Raw genomic sequence first — 22,568 nt, 5'->3', positions numbered from 1 at the left:
TGTGAGAAAGCAGTGAAAGAGAACACAAACTGGAAATTAGCACTAGTGGCTGAGTGAGAACTTTAACTGATAAACAGAATTTAGTAATAACATCAGAGGGGCAGGGCAGCAATTCAAGAAAAAATACAGAAGCACTTTATTCTATTTAGTGTCAGGATGTTTCTGCAAATGTTTAGAGGTACTTCTGCGGTGGGCACCTTTTGCTCTTATCCTCACCCTCATTTTTGGCAGGAAGACATGAGAATGGTTTTTCACTGGGTTATTCTTGTGAAAACCAGCTGTTAGCTTTCTAAATTTTGCATGCAGAAAGAGTACTGATGTTCCAGGAATGCTGTGGTATGACAGTGGCATTCAGCTTCTTCTGACAGGGAAGCAATAGCACGACTTCAAAGGGGGCACATTTATCAGAAGCTCAGGTAGCTGTTCCCAACTGTGACTTGACCATAACTCTGTTGCATAACAACGTGACCCCTGCTCACTGAGATTCTAGACTTGAGAGTGTTGTTTGCCTATAGATACCTTCTTGAAAGAGGAGGGGACGGGAGAAAAAGGTAGGAGCAGGCTGTGGTTTACTTGAACTGTTTTAATGGGGTGCATGTTGCCAGAGACTGGATATCACTGCTTTTCAGTAACTGTAAAATAGGGGCTACAGCCAACCTGCAAAGGTGCTGGGGAGTGGAGACAGGGTAGTTAGCTCCAGCATAGAGATACATGGTGCTTCGTGTGTGGTTAACTAGGCTTTTTCACTTGAATGAAAGCACACCAGTGGAAGCTGACCTGCTGCAGAAGCATTTTCCTAGTCAGGACACAAATTTGGCAGGGAAGACTTTGACTAGTGATGTGATTACCACCAAAAAAACCCACCTTACTTTTAATGTACATCTGTGAGATCTCACTGCTTACCATACAGGAGTTTAAGACTGTTTGCAATAGTAACTCAGGTTTTTTGACTCCCACTGATGTCACAAATGGTCTCTGAACATTAACAAACTGTATCTGTCTGTCATGAAAGCAAGTGCTTTTCCCTCTGCCATATGTAATTACAGAGGTTATGTCCTTTTCAGGGAGTCCAAGTGTGTGTACGTGTGTGAGCTGAAATTAAAACAAGCTTGAGTTTGATAACTCCAGTGATAGCATTAAGTCTTGGCTGCATTAAGATCAGATTATGAAAAGATCAGAAAACAGCTGTTGTGCTGTGGGAGGGATCATCTGATGGTCGTGGGCTAGCCTGGGACATTCTGCTCCCACTAAGTTGTCTGTTTAATCTCTGCCTGGTTGCTTTATCTCTTTTGCTACATTTGAACTAGAACATCATAAGTACTTGTCACTTTTTCAAAGTCATAGTTGGGAGTTTACCCTGGACCCCCCAGTAAGGTGGGTTTTACTGTCTTTTTCTGCCACACTCTGGTTTTCTTGGAAATGAAACTCTGATGTGGGATATGACAGGAAACACAAGAGACATAACCAAATCCTTAGTGCAGTGATGCAGCTGAGGGGGCTGGAGCTCAGGAAATGCATCTCCGAGTCATTTCATGTTTTCATGCTTCTTCTTGTAGTCTGTAAACAGGGGTAACAGCTCTTCTAGTTCCAAAGATGGCATTATAGCAAGAAAAAGTCACTAAGGATAGCTTGTCTTCATAGATCAATGATGACAATAATTTTTGGTTGATTGGTTCTGACCACAACATGAGCGTATCTGTATTCCTAAAGACTAACAGCAGATACTTACAGAAGATTATAAGAAAGTTGAAAGCACATATAACACCTCCCCATTCTCCTGTCCCACATCAATTTGTAGCTCAGGGCTGTTCTGATACAGAGGAGTTCTCTGTATTGAGGTGCACGGTGTGGCTTTTTTTTCTGTGCTTTTACCCAGTTTTGGAATCCATGCACACTGAAGAGTTGATAACGCTGTGGGCAGTAGACGGTCCAAGAGCATACAGGTTTATGTTTGCATATACATAATATAGATTCCCACCAGTGTTTCAGTAGTTTCCATCAGCTCCACAGAACATTAAAAAGGGCTTTGGTCTCCATTCAGCAAGATGCAGCCAAGTGAGACAAAGCAAACATCTGGGAACTGTTGCATAGGAAATTCCCCGCATCTGTGCCATGCTACATGGTACATCACCAATATTTGAGTGGTCTCATAGGAAGAGAATAATGCACTAGTACCACTTCAGCCTGGATTCACAGCCAAAGTGGAGGGAGCTCTCCTGATGTGGCTGGGTGAAAACCTGACCCATTATTTTTTAACATTTCTCACCTGCCTTGTGAAGTAACACACAACACACCGCTGCAGGAATGCAGTGTTTCTGGGGTACTGTTTTGCTCATGTAACTTGGGAGGATCTTTAATTCAGCATGGCTTTTATAACTGTTTTTAACTGCAGACAGGGCAATTTCCTTTGCAGATTAAAGGAAAGATGCTGTAACATAAATGACTGACTGGGTGTCACTGCTGTGTTGTGACAGGCTATCCTCTAAGAAGAAGTGATTGATGACATTTATAAAACTGAGCCATTATATGTGCTGTTTATATTGAAATAGAACTAAGGATGTGGGCTGTCAGTCAAAGCACTGATTACTTACACAGTTCTATAATAAGTGGTGGTGGGTGCAGTGAACACAATACCAGAGTAAATGTTTGTTTTGGAGCTTTAAGCAGGGTTGTCTCTTTGTTTCCAGCCTGCATCTAGCCATACTAAAAGGATCTATTCTGTACATTGCCTAAAGCATGAGGCTTCACTGCAGGCTGCTAGAAGCTCTTTGATACTGACATCAGTACTAAAATCAGTTTCTGAATCAGGCAGGTAACCTTTCTTTTTCCCCTTGAGCATAGTTCAAGCAAACCTCAGTGCTTTGTGGCAGCATTTTTTCCTGCCTCTGCAGAAGCATCCAAAGGCGTTAGTTGCAGATGCCCACTTCTCAGTGCTCTCTGAATTTCTCAGAGAATTTGAGAACCTGCTCTCAAAGGGTGAGTGCTGTGGATGCAGGATGCCTCGCTCTGAAGACAGAGGACCTGGTCATGAGGGTTATAAACTCAGTCCTGTTTCTGTCTTGCTGGAAGTCCTGGGGAAAATCAATCCTCATGCCTCTGTCTGCAGATGTGGTGTGGAGGTGATGAGATGAACTTTTTTGAGAGTCACTCTGTAGGTTGGTGGAAGGAGAGACTGCCCCGCTGTGCGCGAATGTTTCTGCACCACATGGAACATTGCAGGTGGGGTAGAGAAGGAGAGGCTGCCTTCCTTTCCCTGCTGCCTTCTCCCCTGTTAATAGGCTTGCGGGGAGAAGAGGAGCAAGTTGTCTGAACACTGCTGCAAAGCCATGGGTGTGCTACACAGCCTGATATTAGCTTGGCCTGAATGGCAGAGAGGCAGTAGGAACTTCACCTGGTCTCATACCACTTTGTGTGTGTATTTTGGGTGGAAACACCTGGTGAGTCTGGCTATGGCACTGCTAAAAGAATGCAAAAATGTATGGGTTTTGCAATGAGACTGAACAAAAAAGGATTTGGTTTTTTTCACCCTCTTCTGCTTATTAAGTGGAAGAGGGACAAAAAGTGTTACACACAAAGTTACAGAAAACAGTCAAATAATTGAAATTTTTCTTCTTTGCATTTGCTGTTAAGTGTCTAAAACCATTGAGGTTTATCACATTCAGAATGACAATTCCACCTGTATGCCTTAAGCTGCATTCCTGTGCAAACAGTTTGCATATGCCATAAGAAAATGATCCTTAAGAACACACATAACTTATAAAGCTTTTTCTTTTTATGCTTCTCTTATGATCAGCCAAAAAATCAGCTGTCAGTAGCAGCTATCATAGTGATAGTATTTGAGTGTTGTGTTTTGATATGTCGTTGATTGTATAAGGATAGCCTTTTAAAGCAATATAAAGCAATATTGCCTTTTAAAGCACTATAAAGTTGTTTCCAGAATGTGATTTTTCTGAAAAATGAAAAGATGTGGTCATAACTGTACTTGTACTGTCAAGATACAGTTTGATGACATGGAGAGGTTTTATAATCATGTTTTTTTCCATATTTTCTGAGGCAACATATTAATTACATTTTCTTTATTCTTGTACATTTGTAAATTGCCATTGGTCTGTAGTAACTTTACCTGCCAACTCCTTAGAATGTGCTGTCTTATACTATACATTCTGAATATATTTATTTAGCTCTTTAAAAATGTGCCTGATTAAAGAGAAATATTACTGTTATAAATATGATGCTTTAGCTCTTTTTTTGTGGGGAAAAAAATGTAACCAGTACAACCTCTGGTTTCACAAATGAAACTATTCAGAGTGGGCTTATTCCTGAGTCTGGGCTCTGCACACAGCATTGGGATCCACAATCCTTCCAACCTTCCTTTGTTGTAAAAAGCAGATTGCCTCTAATCTCAATGCTTTTCAAAAATCTCCATGCACAAAACTTTGCCCCAGTATCATGAGGAGCTCACTTACTTTTGTATCATGTAGTACACCATTTGTGAAACTGAAGTTGGCTTTCAATCATGTGACAGGTATGCAAAGATCTTCCTCAGTGCTCTCTTTGAAATTGATTTTGTTTCCTTTTTGAGGAAATTCGTTTTAGGAAAAAGTGTATCCTACAAACTCACTGCTTCTTCTTTCTTTTTTCTGTCCCATTCTTCCTCTTCCAGACCAGGATGAGAGAGCAGCGGAGCTCAGCAGAGAGCAGAACGAGAAGACTATTCGCAGCACACAGACAGCTCTCCGCAATTTCCGAGAATTCCTCATTTCCAAATACCCCTCTGAGACCCGTGAGATCTATGTTATCCCCTGCAAAGAGCTTGATGCCTATCTTGCTTCCTTCTTTGTGGACGCCAGACAAAAGGATGGGTCTGAATATGAGCCAAACAGTCTGGCCAACTATCAGTGCGGACTGGAGCGGTATCTCAAAGAGCACAGGTATGGATACAGTATTACAAGGGATAAGGAGTTCAAGAGGTCCCAGGAAGCTCTAAAGCAAAAGCAGATAGAGCTGAGGTGTAAAGGAAAAGGAAACAAGCCACACAAATCCATGAAGCTTACCTTTGCTGATGAGCTTATCCTGCGCAAAAGAGGCTTGTTGAGCCGGTACAATCCTGAAGGGCTGCTGAACCTCGTGTGGCTGAACAACACTAAGGCATTTGGACACTGCACAGGTTTCCATGGGTCCACCCTCAAATGGGGAGACATCCGTCTGCGAGTGACAGAGACTGGGTTGGAGTACCTGGAGTGGATGGGGCCGGACAACGGGGACGTGAGTGCCAAGAGCAAGAGAGGCGGGACGGACTCGCGGGTGTACGCCACCCAGCACTCCCCACAGACCTGCCCAGTGCAGGACTACAAGGAGTATGCCCAGCGGCGCCCTCCGGCCATGCGCTACGAGGACGCGCCTTTTTACCTGTCCATCAAACCCGTCGTCAACTTGGCTGCGCTTCACTGGTACAACTGCCAAGCCCTGGGGAAAAACAAGCTTGCCAAGATGGTAAAGACGATGTGTGAGAAAGGCAACATCCCTGGCCGCAAGACCAACTTCAGTGTCTACCAGAGCTGCAGCACCCTCTCAGAAGCGCAGAGCAACCAGCTGGTGCTGATCTGCAATAACTTGAGCCAGCAGGCTGCCCAGTCCATGGCAAGCCACTCCAATACTGGCAACTTCATAGTGTCAGCGTCCTATGACTCTTCGTCTGACACGGCTTGAAAGAACACTGAACACTTATTTCTTTTCCTTTTTGTTTCAAGCGTTGAATTTGTGCTCAATAATACACACCAACTGTGATTGTACACTATTCCCCCTCATAGCCCTCTCTCCAGTGTTAATTCACTTTATAAGAATATATAAACATATAATATATTTTTCTTTTTACAAATAAGTCAACAGAAATAGTTTAGTATTACTGACAGTATTTATAGTGTTAATGCAAAAATGAAAGGTACTTATGGGTTATAATATGAATGCAGATTTTAAAAGGATAAAAATGGTTCTCAGGCAACACAAGATAGACTGAAAATACCATTTTTAACATGCACACATTAATGAGTCTAAATCGCCAGGGAGGCTTACGTAGCAATTCTGTTCTAAACCATTTTATCAACTTAGTATTTTAACATGACCTCCCACAGTGGAGGAGACAAACTTACCATTGGCTGCTGTTTCTTACCTGCTAGCTTATTCTTGATCAGCAAGACCAAGAAATAAGAAATACATCAATGTAAGTTCACAAAAGCATTTACAGCATTTTTTGTCTGGTTTTATTTTGTTTACTGAGGCTCATTTATGCTAAAGATGTCCTGAGGTCAGCTAAAAGCTATTTTTAACTTTTGGGTTTGTTTATTTTCTGGGATCAAAATGTTGCTGGTGTTTAGGCTAAAAAGTATTATTCTCAACAATATGCAAAAGTATGATGGCAAAACCATTGTCACACACATCATTTTACCTCTTTAAACATAGGTTGTTAGCGTTTTGTTGCTGTGTGTATGTAATGCAAAATCTATTGACACAGAGCGCTCTTTCAATATTCTGGGAAAACCAGAAGCAAAACAATCTGCAATCTTACCCCAAGCTGTACATAAAAATCGCATCAGCTAGGTCTTAAGCCATCATTTGAAATCCACAAAACAATAGAGAGTGTAATGATAATTTCTACAGAAATTTTAAAAAAATTTCTTCAGAAAGTTAAAAAGCTGGATAGTTTTAAGTGCTGGAAAATGAATTTAACTTAGCTACACATCATCTGTTTTCGCTGCAGACAATGCAAAACATGCATGTGAATCTAAAGGCAGAATTTGGATCTTAAAACCTTGAAATAACAAGTTCTGCTGTTCTACTTTGCAGTGTAATAATTCTACCACAAGTATGGGGAGAACACTAACCATTTCACTATTTCAGTGAACAATTACAATTCTTGACCCTTAAAATTGGGAACAGTACTTTCCAAGTAATTTAACTTAGTTTAAGTTTCACAAGGATGTGCTAGGGCTCTGGTGAGGCTTTGGGTAAGTCTGCTGGGGTAATCTAGTACCTGCTGAAGTCAATGAAAGAGACAACCTCAGCTGACTTCCCTTGGGTATTGGGCCAAACTGTTACTGAGAGGCTTTCTTGTTTTGCAGTTATTAATTGTTGTGTTTCTTTATGCTTGTCTGTATTTCTTCACATTCCTGTATATCCTTCATATTCTTTAGATGTGCAACTGTGCAATGACTTTAATCATCACTAATTCCAAAGAAGATGGCAAACAAAGGTAGCAAATAGAAATAGAAATAAGCCACCTGGCACCTATAACCTTTCTTTTGTGTTCCTAGGATGAAATGTTCCTGTGTGCAAGGGAGGTGGTAGAGTGTCTGCATATAACTTAAGCCTTACTGAAGGTCTGTTTTGGGGATGAAGTAGGTAGCAGGTGTGCCGCTGAAAGTCAAAGAGCAGAGATTTCCACTATAATAAATATCTGTCCTCCCAGGAAGCTTTATGCAGGTGGCACAACCTGGCTCTGATCTCTTTGTATGTAGCAAGACTGGTACAAAGTTTGGGTTTCCTATGTCTGGCACGCTATGGCAGGGTAACCACCAGCTCTACAATCTTCCATTTACCATCTGCTGTCTCTCAGGGTAGGCAGTGGACTGGTGGGCACAAGCAGTTGTTCATATTGCAGAGCCCTCCTTTTCTAACTTGGTTTTGGGGCTTGAGACCAAATGGTGACCCTGCTGCAGTGACTGCAAGCTGTGTCCATGACTTTGAGTGCCATGTCTTACCTGACTTGTAGGTGAAGGAGACAGAAGCACAGAGAGATTGCAGGTGAAGCCAGAAGGACAGCTGCCCAATTTCTAGATGAGGCCAGACATATGATTGCTGTTTGCACTGCCTTGCCTTTTCACGGCAGTGCTTTTAATGTGATAATAGTTAACAATAGTTTTGCAAGGCCAGTGTTGCTGTGGGATTTCTTTGCTGTTTTCCACTGAGGACTCACACAGCTGCATGTATTATGTGCTGGAATGTGAGGGTTCCATGCCAAGGACCTCTCTCAAAGTGCCAGGTGAGAGAACAACCATTGAGCCAACCTCTAGGGAAGGCTGGTCTCTGTTTCTCCCCCACTGGCATTCATCTCAACGCTTCCCAGTGACAGCTATTGCAGTATCTGACATACTTCCCTACATTTCCTTTCCTGTTCTGCAGTATGGAGATGCATATCATCTGGCCTTCGTGGGGCAGCAGATGTATTTTCCACCTCTCCTCCCCTGCCCAGCCCACCCCTTTGCTCTGATGGGTGATGCTGCAAGCAGCTGTTTGAAGTTTTGCTTCACATCAGTGCTGTAATTCAGCCCCAACACAGGCCCCAGAAGAAAGAAGACTGACACTCTTGGGTTTTGAACTGGGAGGTCAAAAGAAGCATTTCCCATGACTTTTTGACTCCGTGTGCTGCCTAAGTTGTTGATTACCACAGTATTAGAATGGTTTGTGCTGATGTCCAGCAACAGGCAACATCTCCAGTACTCTTGACTTAGCAGGGCACATCAGCAACCTCTGCTTACCTGGTTAGGATATAAGCTGTGGAGTGTGTGCTTACTGTGATAGCCTCAATATTATCACAAGGAAGGCCAAGGCCCAACTGGAATTAAATCTGGCCAAGGACATCAAAGACAACAAGCAGAGCATCTGCAAATACATCAATAACAAAAGGAAAAGGAAGGATAATATGGGCCTATTACTAAATGAAGGGGGGACCCTGGTAACAGAGGAAATAGAGAAGTCAGAGTTACTGAACACTGCCTTTGTGTTGGTCTTCATTGACAGGATCAGCCTTAAAGGATCTCTGACCCAGGTAACCAGGGTAAAGAAATGCTGGAAGAAAGACCTTCCCTTGGTCAAGGAGGATTGAGCTGGAAAGCACATATACATCGACAAGTCCCTGGACCCTGATGGGATGAATCCACAAGTGCTAAGAGATCTGGTAAACACCATTGCTGAGGTTGCTAATGATCACCTTTGAAAAGTCATGGAGCTCAGGAGAGGTGCCTGAAGATTGAAGAAAGTAAATGTCACCCCAGTGTTCAAAAAGGGAAAGAAGGAGATCCTAGGGAATTACTGGCTGGTTAGCCACACCCCAATCCTTGGAAAGGTGAGGGAGTGCCATATTCTGGGAGCCACCTCTATGCATGGAACAACATAATCAGGATAGTCAGCATGGATTTACTAAAGGTAAATCATGCTTGACCAACCTGATTGCCTTTTACTGTCAGACAACTACCTGGATGGATGAGCAGACAGCAGCAGATTCTTGTCTGCCTTGACTTCAGTGAGGCATTCAATACTGTCTCTTACAAGATCCTCATAGGCAAACTCACGAAGAGTGGACTGGGTGAGTAGACAGGGAGGTGGATTGAGAACTGGCTGAACAGTAGATCCCAGAGGATTGTAATCAGTGGCTCAGGGTCACGTTGGAGGCCTGTTCTTAGTGGTGTCTCCCAAGGTTCAATAGTTGGCCCAGTCTTGTTTACCTTACTCCTCAATGACTTGGATGAAGGGGCAGAGGCCTCCTCAGCAATGTCACTGACAGCACAAAGCTGGGAGGAGTGGCCAATGCCCCAGAGGGCTGAGCAGCCCTTCAGAAGGACCTCGACAGGTTGGAGAGGTGGGCAGAGAGGAACCTCCTGAAATTCAGCAGAGGCAAATGCAGGTCCTGCAGCTGGGAAGGAACAACTCCAGGCACCAGCACAGGGTGGGGATGACCTGCTGGAAAGCAGCTCTGTGGAGAGATGGACCTGGGAGTCCTGGTGGACAACAAGCTCTCCATGAGCCAGCAGTGCCCTGGTGACCAAGAAGGCCAGTGACATTCTGGAATGCATTTGGAAGAGCATTGCCAGCAGGTCAAGGGAGGTGATCCTGTCCCTCTAGTCAGCCCTGGTGAGGCCTCATCTGGAACCCTGTGTCCTGTTCTCGGGTCCTCAATACAAGAGAGATGGGGAGCTTTGGAGCAGGTCCAGTAGAGGGCAAGAAAGATGATTAAGGGACTGGAGCATCTCCCTAACCACACACAGGAACAGGTTGTACAAACATGTTGTGGCCTCACTAAAGATATTCAAGAATTATCTGGGCACAATCCTGTGCCATGCTTTAGGATAACCCTGTTTGAACAGGGGGCTTGAAACAGATGTCTGACTGAGGTCCCTTCCAACCTTGCCCATACTCTGATTCTGTGATTATAGGAATAGTTTTGTTCTGCTTTGTGATAGCTGTAGTAACTCCAGCAGTGCTGATGGCAGATTGCCTGGCAAGTTCTGGTGGGGCAGCCCCACATACACTACTTGTTGAAGAAGTTAAACACACATGGACAAAATATGATGCCCAAGTAGTACCATAGTACAAAAATAAACTTACTAGTTTTGAAGGGCATTTAATACCACCTATTATTCAGTCTTTATTTGTGAACAGTTAAAGGAATTGAGTGACCACAGTTTATCTAATTACCATTTGTGTTACAAAGCCCTGAAACATTAACTCTCTCTGAGGAAGACTTTGGATTTAAACCACTCTCATGGTTTTGTCTCATACTGGTAGGAGAGTAATGTCCTAATCTCTGTATTTTAGCTGAGAGAGGACAATTCAGTTAATTGTAATTCTGACTGAGGGTATATCACCTCCTTTGGCAGCAAGGTGCAAGCTCACTGTGATGCTGTGCAGTTTCTCTGGTGCTAAGACACAGCATTGTGGCCAGGGACCAGTGCTGCCTAGCCTTACCAGCCTTTCCCTCTGCCTAAATGAAGAACTGTGGTCTCTAACCTTAGCTCTTGATCCCAAGTACCTCTTGGTACCATGAAATCAAGGGCAGGTGGCAAAACTCTGTCCTGCTCCTGTCCAGCACAGGCTATATGATGGTGTTTGGATGCAGTGGCTACAGTGAGGCACTGCGGGTGGGTGGCTGCACTCCTGACTACGTCGTACTCCAGTGTAAAAGCTGAGCTTTTGCCCCATAGTAAGGCTGCAATTTCCTTAAGATAGGGGCAGCTGGCCCCAAAATGGGGCCTGCTTTTCTCCTTTCTTTTTCCTTTCTTTTTGTCCTGCCCCTCACCTTTCTTAGATTTGATGTTAGACCTCTTCAGTGAGTGATTTCAACTCAGTGTCCTGTCAGACACACAGCAAAAAAGGGGAAAGTCAGACAATTTTTTGCCAACATACTGAGTGGAATCTGTTAAAAAATAGAGATGCAGAGCCAGTCGGGGAGACAGAGGATGGTGTTAATCTACCAGCATCACAGAGTCACTAGCCTGGCTCAGCTACTGCGTCCCATTGGAAACTCATCAAAAGAGTAATGCAGGCTGAGACCCATCTGGATCATTTGCAGATGTATTGGATGCCTTCAGAACTATCTACTGGCTTTTGGGAGATTTGCTCAATGCTACCAAGAGCAAAATTTGGCCTTGAATTTAAGATAAGAGGCCAAGTGCCAAAGCACAGGCCTGCACAGTGCAAAGGGGTCTGCACCAATGTTAGTGCTGGCTTTCCCACGTGGCCTTCTCAGGACACCACAACAAGAGTCAAACATGGGGATTATATGTGGATGTCACTGGACTGATCTGGATGCAGCTGTGCACAATACATGCATTTGGATCTGTTCATGTGGTTGCACATGTAGGTGGGCAGAGCTGTAGACACTTTCTATGGCATAAGCTCTGTTTTATTAGTAATTCATGCATGTATTTATAATATTGTGGTTTTGCACAATGTTACATGTCTTCATGCAGTTAGTTGGAACTGAAGTCTGTGATATCTGGGTGTCACAAACTGCCTGTTTTATTTTCAAAAATGTATTTATGCAACAAAATGTATTTTTAAGTGCAGGAGAATGAAATACTGTCATGAACTACACTGTAAACTAAATTCCAACAGATATCTAAATTAACAGCATATACCTTATTCAGTTGCATAGTGCAATAATTCTATCATAGCAGCATCAGGGCTGCTGACATAGAGGATAATTAACAATGGAATCCGTCATGCTGCACATTCTCCTTCCTAAAGAATACCAACACTTTCAAGCTGCTTTTAGAAACTGCTGTGTGCTAGTATTCAGTCTCTACAGCATTGTTGTCCTCTTAGAAAGCTGTGTAGAGAATGACATCCAAGCAATGTTGTACTGTTGTGTGTTTGTGTCTTAGATGGTAGTGACCAAATCTTGTTCTGCTGTCCGTGCAAGTGATGTGGGGTGGTAAGATGGGGATCAGAAAGAGCAGGTGCTGTGTCACTCTAGAGCCCAGGCTGCTCCAAGGACTGAGACAGCCTTAAAGGAAACTGAGATTCTTGTTGCACTAGGTTTCCTCCCTGTCCAGCTCATATTTCACCTTTTCTTGTCATGTCTGAGTACATCCCATAGTGCATTGACTGATGTGACCAGCACATGTGGTGCATGGGCTGATCATTCTGTCTGACAATTAGCTGAAAATGACTGTGATTGACTGACTGATCTTCCCCATCCCCAACAGCCCTGCTCCTCTCACCGTTTCTGATCCTCGAATATTCCTCTTTCCTGGTGTCTGCACCGTGGGGCAGGGGGACTGCTTTGTGCAGGGCTGCTCTTGGCTGGGAGCCCTGCCCATCAAGTGACCTTGTACTTTGGGGATAACGTGCTCAGGGTGGACCACCTCGTGTGGGTACATGGGGTTGTGAGATACAGCGTGCAAGCACTCTGGAGGCTCGCATTTCTCATGCTGGACGCACTCTCCTTTCCTCTTCTGCTTCTTGTGAGAGGCTTGCAAGTAATGAAATGAGATTAAATTTACTCCTGTGCAGAGGACCAGGCCCACATCTGTGCGCTGTTAGGCCCTGCACTGACATCATGGACTGACAATAGGGTTGAAATGACTAGTCCTCAGCTGTATGCAACTGCTCAGCTCTCTCTGTCGTGGAGTTCATCCCCATACAGTGTGGATGACAGGGCATTGGGACCCATCCAGCTCCCTGAACTTCCAGAGGCAGTGCAAATGTGTGTTAAAAAAGAGAACCTACAGGACACAGAAGTGTCATTTGGTTTGCCTGAAATTACACAGTTCATCCCACTGGGTTAGGGTAGAGGAAAACTGCTCTTCACTATGAAACATGACAGGAAATGGCTCTGCACTTCTTAATGAGGGTTTTTTGCTAAATGTCACCACAAAGAGATGGCTTCTTTGTTGTTCTTAAGGGGCAGGATGTATTTTTTCTTACTTCATTGCTTTCCTGTGTGTGCTGAATCTGCACTCAGCATTGAGGAACAGTGGAGAGAGGAGACCATCCATTGTAAAGTTTGGCTGTATTCCTAGCCAAAAACTTGGAACTATGCTTTCTAGTGATGGTCCCCATGAGCTGAGCCATGCCTTGATAGTTGGGGACAGTACCTTAATAGCTGATGTTTCTCAGCACATCTGTTTGCTCTGTGCAGAGGCAGATGAATGTTGCTGCATGATTCTCCAAAAACAGAGAGCTCAAGGGCAGCTTTTCAAGGACACCCGTGTCAGGTGGGCATCTGCAAGCCAAGAAGGGAGAAGGCCCTAAGCACAGCTAAATGATGATGCTTTCCCAGGGACAGTATATGACAAATCCATGAGGCTGTGCTTTATCTCTTCAAGGGTTTTGGAAAGCTAAGGGCCCCCAGGGATATCACTGCTCCACCTCTTTCACAGGACCATAATTACAGCCAGCAAGGGAGTGGCCCTTCTGAGGACAAGTTGGGGTTCTCTGAGCCCTCAGCAAGTTGCATGGTTGCACGGCTTCCAGCTTCACTTGTGCAAACCAGGTTCCAGCCTGTTCCTCCTGCTGCGCTCTGGCCGACGCCCTGTGAAGGTCTGTTGCCATTGGTCTCCAGCACCTTGACTCTTCCTGGAAGCAGCAGAGAGGCATTAACAGTGGCAAAATCCTGCAGAGCTTTGAAGCCCCTCAGCCCAGAGACACCTGTGAGCTTGTTGAAAAGTTTGACACTATCCTCTCCGTGGAACATATTTGAAGCAGTGGTGATGTCTAAAGCTTTAATTCCTAATCTCATGTGGGAAAAGTTTGTCACAAAATTTTGTTACTTGAACTGATGGGTCTCTGTCTCAAGCAATTAATTTATTTCCTTTGTTTTCTCACTGAATTGGTTAATGGTAGTTGGTAGTGCATACAAAATTCCATGTATTTTATTATACAAATGCCATTTAATGAGTTGTCTTTACATTAAAAATAGACTTACTGTTTCAAAGAGATTAGGATGCTTTTAGCTAATCTTTTATTCTTGTGCTCAGCATTCATTAGACAGCAGTTACCACTATCTGAAAAAAGCAGCACCATTTCAGATTTCAATCTGATTTTCTGCAATTAAAAGTAATTTCTTTCACAGCATTTAAGGTACTGGTGAGGTAGGTGCTATCTTTGAAATTCAGTGGAATAGTTTCAGTTGGAATAAGAAGAGGTATTTAGCTCTTTTAAACAAAGCCTGAGGAATCCAACTATGTGTTCTTTTTGGTTACAATTGTTTGATACAGTCTGTAAGTGTCAAGAAAATAACAATCAAGTGAAGGAAAAAATAGCATGAAAATGCAAAATGTTTAGGACAAAAAAAACTAAATGCTTAAAATTAATTTTACAGATACTTTCTTTGCCACTTCAGCTGCCTTTTTTATTTATTTGGTATTTGTGGTTTGTTTTTTTTTTGTTTGTTTGTTTGGGGGTTTTTTTGTTTTTTTTTTTTTTGTTGAACCAATACAACTCTATGACATTCCTCATGCCTAGAATTTGATCTGCTTTCTGAAGGTTGTAATCTTGCTGAGACTGCCCTCATTACCATTATAGCATGTTCTCAGCTGGCCTACATCACATGTGGCTTTATGTAGTCTCTGGTCTGCTCCACAATGCTCCTGCTGGGATTCTGCTTTCTCTTCTACTATCACACATTTAATTCATTTACTGTATGTACATTTCCAGCCTGAAAACAAACCAGTGCAGGAGACATTGCCTCACTATCTTCAGTGGTGGGTATAGAAGGCAAGGCAATACTAAATGGCTTCAAGTTGATTTTGATGACTTTTGTGTATGGAGACAAAACTCCTAGTGTCTCTGAGGCTAAAGGTGCACTGAAGAATGACTGCCGTGTCAGTTGCTTTGTGGAGACCTGGTGCTTACAATTCATATCTTGGAAGCTTTGCCTTCTTCAGGAGCTTTCTCTGTGAGCAACTGAAAGACTGGGTTCCTCTGCACAAGGCTGGGTGCATGGATGTGAAATGCAGGTGCAGAAGTATCCAAGGCATTCAGGGATATGCAGACGAAATGTGAAATGAAATGTCTTAATGAAGTCTGAAAGCTGTCAGAGGAGGATATGGTGAGAACCTGATTTTGCACCTATTTATGGCAGTACCTGCAAACTGGCTGGTGCTGCTGCCAGAGGGAATTTGGTGCCACTTGTGCAGAGTGCTGTGAGAAGTGCATGCCCGTGCTCTGCTTCCAGCCAGCCCAGGCTGTTCCTGCACTTCCTCCCAAGAACAGGACTATCCCCTCTGGAAGTGGTCTGAGGTGTGCTGGAGAGAACACTGCTTGGCCATAGATGTGTTGTCAGTGCTTGTCTTTGTGTCACCCATCCATCTCAGGGTTCATCTCGAGACCCGTCAGGGCAGACCAAATACGCAATACTGGAAGAAAAAGACGTGGCAGAATATCCAAGTGCAATGAAAGGCAGTGGAATGGCAGTGGAAAAGCCTGGCAAACACAATGAAGTTTTTGTCTTTTTTTCTAAAGAAGGCAAGCATAATCCTTATCCTTTAATATCCTACTTTGTTTCACACCGGAATTAGAAAATCTTTTCCATTTGTTTTAATTATCTGCAGGCTTTAACTCTGCCTTTGAAAAGCATTTTTGCTATGACAACCCTTGGTGTCATGGTGAGCAGTGCTTGGAGAAAAAGCTAAAGCAATGCTTTTGTCTTTCCCTGCGTGCAATATTTAATCTTTCTAATGTGAATGTATTTTCTGCCATTTTGTAAACTGACAAGATCAGCACCGTTTCTTCCAAAACAGCAGTTGACAAACATATTTTGCTTAAATATAAGTAAATTTCCACCTCTCAATTCTCCATAGCGACCAACTCATTCTTAGAGTTAAACTTCTAAAAAGGTAACACTCACTCACTAACTTTAACAACTGTATTTTTAAGAACAGTTTGTAAAAAAGTAGATTTTTGTTAAATCTTTTGTTCATTACAAAGATTACACTGTCTTGCATAATACTACTACTACTACTAATAATAATTCTATGCATTTTGTGATTCAGTGATGTTGCTGTAGAAATTTTGCATGTTTTCTAGATGTTCTGACATTTGTATGTTTATGTGGTACTTGTAAAAATCCTAACCATTGCTGCTATAATCACCACCATTTTAGGTAAGTGAAAAACTGTACTATGAAGCTGTGCCAGTTAGCAGGATTTTTGTATGTCATGCTAAAACTCTGCATTCTGCTGATCATTTCTTGGTTTATGCCAGTATTTAGTGCCTTCTGTAGAAGGAATCAATATGTTGTGGTAGATGAGATGTGCCAAATTTCTAATATCTTGTCTGCACAGATGATCACTTACCAGCTTGAAGCTTAAAAAAAAAAAAAAAAAAAAAGTAAAAGAAAAAAAAAATATTTAACTCTCCGTCTTTCTTTAAAGTGTCTTCTCATTGATTTTTATTTGGAAATCCTTAAATAGAGCTGAAAGGAAGCCATCTTCTCCTGCCACACCTCCTGCAGCAGCAGCCTGCCAACTGTGAGTGGTATGAGGGAATGCGTAGCACCCAAATGTTCTTGTTGGTAACGGATCTAGTGAATAGCCAGACCTGCTCAAGTAATTGTGGAGCATGCTAAAATGCCATTTAATTAAAGCAGTCCTCTGATTACCATAAGAAACTGTTAGCTCTCATAGCAGTTGTGAGCTGGCTCTTGTAAACAAGTGTCAGCCTGGTCAAGTGGGGGATTCCAGCCTCTGCTCTGCCTCTACTGAAGCCACGCATTGCTGCCAAATTAGACTTGGATGAAATTCAAGCCGAAGGTTTTTGGTCTCATTCTTTCCAACTGATCCCATGGCAGGCAAGCTGTGTTTATCAAAATTCTGACATTGCATGTTCAGTTCCTCTTCTACCCTCTGCCTAAATTCTGGCAGTATGGCAAATACACACGAGCATATGCATTCATTTTGATCTGTGTAAGATTTTGACAGGCTGAAATTGTATCATACTGTACTCATACAACAGAAACAGGCAAGAGGGAAATGTGAGATACTTCTCTGGTGCATTTCACAGCCACCAGACATGGTTCACTGTACCTAGACTGGTCTTTAAAATAGTATTTTGTATGAAAAAAAGAAGAGACTGACCATCAGTTTTCCATCTCCTTGGAGAGATGAAAACCCATTACACACCTTGAAAAGACTTTTCAAATCAAAATAAGAAGTTATCAGAAAACTTGTGATTGGAAAAATAAGAGTGCGTTGAATTCATCCTTAGAAGTATTGGTCTGAAGTCATTGCTGTCTACAAGCAGAAAAATTTTCAGCCCTTGTGATGTAAAACACCTCCAAACAAACAAACAAAATTTTCAATGTAGTTGTTCCTTTTAGTGATACCCCATACATTTACAAAAAGCAGTATTAAAGGAAACGTAGAAAATACATTGAAAATCATCCTGTGTAGTAGGTTGCACACCAGTCCTCCACAAATTGGTGAATTTAGAAACCCCAGCTGAAGATTAAAACCTTCCATGAGTGATTAGAATGCTGAGAAGCCTATTGCAGCACCTAGGTTCCCATCTGTTGGAGGGACTAGGGCTCTATTCATAAATGTTAGGTACTTTTATTGTCCTTTAAAAACTGGAAGCTTCTTCAGACTAATTTTACCAGACCAGGAGCCAGCCAGGGCAAGTTACTATGTGGTTCTCAATTGTTTTTGTTGTCTAGTAGCTATCTACACATGAACATGTGCTTCCACAGTATGAGTGAAGGGCTTTGGCTCCACAGAACTCCTGCCTATGTGGCCCTCATATTAAATATTCAAAGCATGGTCTTATGTCATGCATTTCTCCTATTTATAGGTAGATCAGAGTCTCACTGGTCCCACCATTGCACTTATTGTCTTACCAATTGGTCTTTCCAACTTCTGCGTGTTGGCCTGACTTGCCAAAAAAACCACAGTCAGATTCCTGCAACACAGCAGCTGTTTTTTCCCCATCTTCTTCTCTTCCAGTGTGAAGCTATATATATATGCATTATCTCCTGCTTAGATTTGAATCAGAAAAGCCATCAATATCCTTTATTCCCACTTTGCACTTGGAAATGCAGTTAAGTTTCTGTAGGTGCAGACCTGACGTAGCCTGCTGCCTGTGGCACATCAGTATCTAGTTGCATTTGTTTGCTTTTCACCACGAGTCATCAGTTTCAAGATGCAAACTAGATTATATTAATGGTGTGCTGGATTAGATACCACTTTTCAATCACAGTGATTCTTTCAGTGTACGTATTTCAGTCCTCTAATTGCATTCTGTCTGATGAGCATTATATTGCAGGACAAGCTTTCCTTTTATTTTCTTTTTCTTTTTAAATATAGCTTAGCCTATACTGCTGAAAGGATCCAGGAAAGAATTATCCATCCAAACCCCACTGGAATTTGGGACTTGGCTTTTTTTAGACCCCCTTGCAAGCCCCAGCTGTAATCAGCTATTTAAGGCAGAGATTTTAGTGTGAGTGCTACATATCTTCCACTCTGAATGCAGTTGCCTGAACACAGGGCACCTTCTTACACAGATCTCTTGCTCTTGCATTTAGGAGATTATATAAACAGCAGTTTATTAGGGAGAAGTAATATTTTGATGCATTTTAATGCATTAAGCTCTGCAAATCTAGAAGTCTGGGGGAAAGGGAGAGATTACTGGATCATTTCCTGAAAATATGAGCAATATTGTCAACTAGTCCATTTTCAGTAACCTGTTCTACCCCATTGTCCTCAAATTACCCTATTTCTGTACTTGCACAGCAACATGAGAAAAACAAGCAAAAGGGCTTTGTGGCTGTAAATGTGGAAGGATTTCATAACCTACTTTGAACCTCAGATCCCCAACAGGACTGGTAATATTTTTACTGATCAGCTGGACAAGTTTTTACCCATGTCAATGTCACATTGCCATACCTGCAGCATATTTTTAAGAAGCAAACTTCATACAGGGTAAGGTATTTCACAGGTGAAGACTGATGTGGTCAGCAAAGTTGTCTGTCACTTGTGTCAGTCAATAACTGTTTGTTTGGGGTTTGTTTTTTTGTTTTTTGTTGGGGTTTTTTTGTGACGTATTTTTCTTCTTCAATACATTCCATTATTCTTGAATGGGGATAGAGTAAACAGATGTGTGCTGTACTGTTGTCTGCCACAACTGAAAAATGTTCTTTTAAGTATTTGAGTACAGAAGTGCCCTCAATAAGAAGAAAGTAAAGAGACCAAGAGGGTGATTTTTAAAGTGGTGTTTATGAGTTTTCTCCCTTGCTTAGTTGTCAAATAATTAGGCTTTTGAAAATAATTGATTCAGTTTGTGCTAATTGGAGTATGACATTCACTGTTACTGGTCTGTAAATTACGGAGATATTCTAATCTTTATTGCACTTCACCTCCATTTTTGTTCTCTTATAATAATCTTTAAGAAGTCTGGTTCTGCTGCATTAGAGATTTGTTTCAGTGTCTGTACAATGTTTGCTACTATTGTAGTGTGACTTCTTGTTTTTGATTTTTAAAATTTGTATTGGTACAGCCTTAACTTACAGAAATAAAGACCATATAAAATAAATCAAAATAGTCACTGATGTCTGTGATAAGTGCATGCTTTATTCACAGTATTTTGTCTGTAATCTGATGTAGCTACCAAGTCTCATGTATTTAATAAACTGTTTTCTGCAAAGTTGACTGGTTTCTTTAATCAAGTGAAAACAATTTACATGGCATCTCAAAGCATGTTGTATGAAAAAAAGCACAAGCTGTGCCTCATGCTTTTCAAGTATGAGCATCTGCATAGCCCTGGAGTTCCCGTGGACCTGTGGTGCATTTCGATTAGCAGAGTGCAAACAGGCTCACCAAGAAATAGTTGCTGTCATACCCTCTTATCTTCTGGGGTTGTGTTTCAGGAAAACATTTAAACAATTGGTTAAGTCCTTCCCTACCCAGGAGTGTACCTAAAAGCAAGCTTGACTTGAACCATGTGCTCATTTAATCTCAATATAGTAGGACTGAAAGCCTACATCCTGAGAGCCATTTTGGAGAGCCTTTTGGAAGTAATTTTCCTGAATCTCAATTCCAATTCCAGCTTGGCCTGAAATTATTTAGTTTGCATTCAGAATTTCAGCAGTAAGGTCTGCTCTCCACATAGTTTTGTTTTAATGTTCATCTAGAATAAAGTGTGAATCCAAGAATATGCGTCTTTCAAGACAGTTCCTTGTCAGGTATTAATTTTCTCTGTTCAAGAGGTTTTAAAATTAATGAACCAGAAAACTAAAGCTAATAAAGCCCCTATATTGTAACAGTGAAATATAAGGAATATGAAAAAATTCCTTAAGAAATTCCACAGAGGTAACTGTTCATACAATGATAACTGTGTTGGAGACAGTCATAGTGTTTTGAGTTCTGCCAAAGGAACGTGAGAAAAAGCCAAATTTCCCCGGAAACTGCCATCTAGGGAACTGCAATGTGTGTTGTTTTTAGGACATCAGTGCAGGATAGTGTAGGATGGTAAGAGGTAAGTGACATAATGGGTGAGGTTTAGAGGAACACAATTTTCACCAGGTACTCTGGGACTGCATTTCCATCACATGGCAAATTCTGCTAAAAATGTTCTGTTCCTCATGCTTGGTGCTAGCAGCTGGTTTGTGCTCAGCACAGCAACATGTGAAAAGCATTTTAAAGGTCCTGCTGTTGTCCAAGAGACAAGTGGAAGGAAGAAAGGAAGATGTTTGGATGAAGAGACAGAGAAGTGAGGTATGGACAGGTGATCACCAGGGGATGCCTGGTGCTGTCACTGTCTGTTAACCTGTTGGATTAAACTTTATAGCTTGGATTAAACTCTCTTCACAGAGGTTGAAGTTAATGAGCTTATGTTTGGTCTAAAAGTGAGTATGCAGCAAGTGGTTAATGGTTAATGTGTTTAAGGCAGATTCAGATAAGCAAATTGGCAAAGTTCTGGCAACTCAACTGCTTTCACTTTTCTCTTTGTACAGTGATTAACTCAGATTGCCACTTTAGGAACTGCCATGCTTCCACAGAGAGTGGAATGGCTGGATAACCAGCTGCAGGGTGCACATGCTGGGTGCAGTCTTGCACTGTCCAGGCCTTTGGTGTCGCAGGGCAAGCAGCACTGAGGAATTTGGCTCAGGCAATCTGGAGGTTTCCCCAGGCTGGTCTCACAAGTGACAGAATCTTCTGAGCACAGTTGTGTACAAATATATCTGAACATCAGGTTCACAGCATTGCTGAAGGGCATCATGACTGCAACCAATGCAGAAGTTGCTGAGGGAAACTATGGCATTTTGCCTCTTCAGATAAGCTTTGAAGGTGGCAAAGTGAGGTCTGTAATTCACTGGTGGTTTGCTTTGTAGTATACACCAAAGAGAAGTGGAAAAAGGCAGCTATCCCTGAAAGGATCCACAACATTTCTTTGTGGTGTAGCCTGATGGCTTACTATGTTATACCCTTCACTGCTGCCATCTCTCAAGAAGACGAATTAGAAAAAAAAAAGATGGCTAAGTAAGATGGCTGTGCATAAGGAGATGTGGCTGTTTGTGAATGGACACTTTGTTCCAAGGTCCAAATTCCTACAGGAAGAGAATGCACATGCAAGACCAGCAGCACATGAGACATGCTTACTGGTACTTCTCTAAAAAACTGAAAGGAACTGACACCGGGAGGAGCTTTAAGACAAAATCCTGCACATAGTATGGATTTCCTGCACATGGAGTTCCTCAGGGTCAGGTGTTTCAACTGGTGCAGGTCAACATTTTTGTCAGTGACACAAACAGTGGGATTGAGAGAACCCTCTGCAGGTTTGCGGACAGCACTGAGCTGTGTGGTGCAGTTAACACACTGGAGGGAAGGCATACCTGAGAGGTGATACAAACTGCATGAAGTTAAATAAGACCACGTGCAAGGTGCTGCACCTGGGCTGGGGCAAGTCCAAGAAACACAGTTGGGCAGAGAATGGATTGAGAACAGCTCTGAGAGAAGGACTTGGGGCTGCTGGTGGGTGAGAGGCTGGACATGACCCAGCCATGTGCACTGCCAGCCCAGAAAGCCAAACATGTCCTGGGCTGCATCCAGAGCAGTGTGGGCAGCAGGAGAGGGAGGGGATTCTGCCCCTCTGCTCTGCTCTGCTCTGCTCTGCTCTGCTCTGCTCTGCTCTGCTCTGCTGACACCCCGCCTGGAGCATTGCATCCACCATTTGGGCCCTCAGCATAAGAGAGATGTGGAGCTGCTGCAGCAAGTCCAGGGAGAGCCATGACAATGATGAGAAGGATGGAGCATCTCTCTCCAAGGACAGGCTGAGATGGTTAGGACTGTTCAGCCTGG

The 22,568-nt window shown here is 42.6% G+C and overlaps 1 protein-coding gene across 1 annotated transcript in view; it reads left to right on the top strand.

Moving 5' to 3' along the window:
• Positions 1 to 19,914, top strand: part of KIAA1958 (KIAA1958 ortholog) — a 67,374-nt gene extending 47,460 nt beyond the window's left edge. Inside the window, exon 3 of the mRNA XM_085043452.1 lies at positions 4,664 to 19,914. Coding sequence (XP_084899578.1) covers positions 4,664 to 5,709 — 1,046 coding nt within the window. The 3' untranslated portion in view covers positions 5,710 to 19,914. The remainder of the gene's footprint in view (positions 1 to 4,663) is intronic.
• Positions 19,915 to 22,568: the final 2,654 nt, after the last annotated feature.

Source organism: Lichenostomus cassidix, chromosome Z (assembly GCF_008360975.1).
Source record: "Lichenostomus cassidix isolate B80296 chromosome Z, HeHo_3.0, whole genome shotgun sequence".
Taxonomy (NCBI): Eukaryota; Metazoa; Chordata; class Aves; order Passeriformes; family Meliphagidae; genus Lichenostomus; species Lichenostomus cassidix.
Note: the sequence above shows the minus strand (reverse complement) of the source record. Positions and strands in the feature narration are given on the sequence as shown.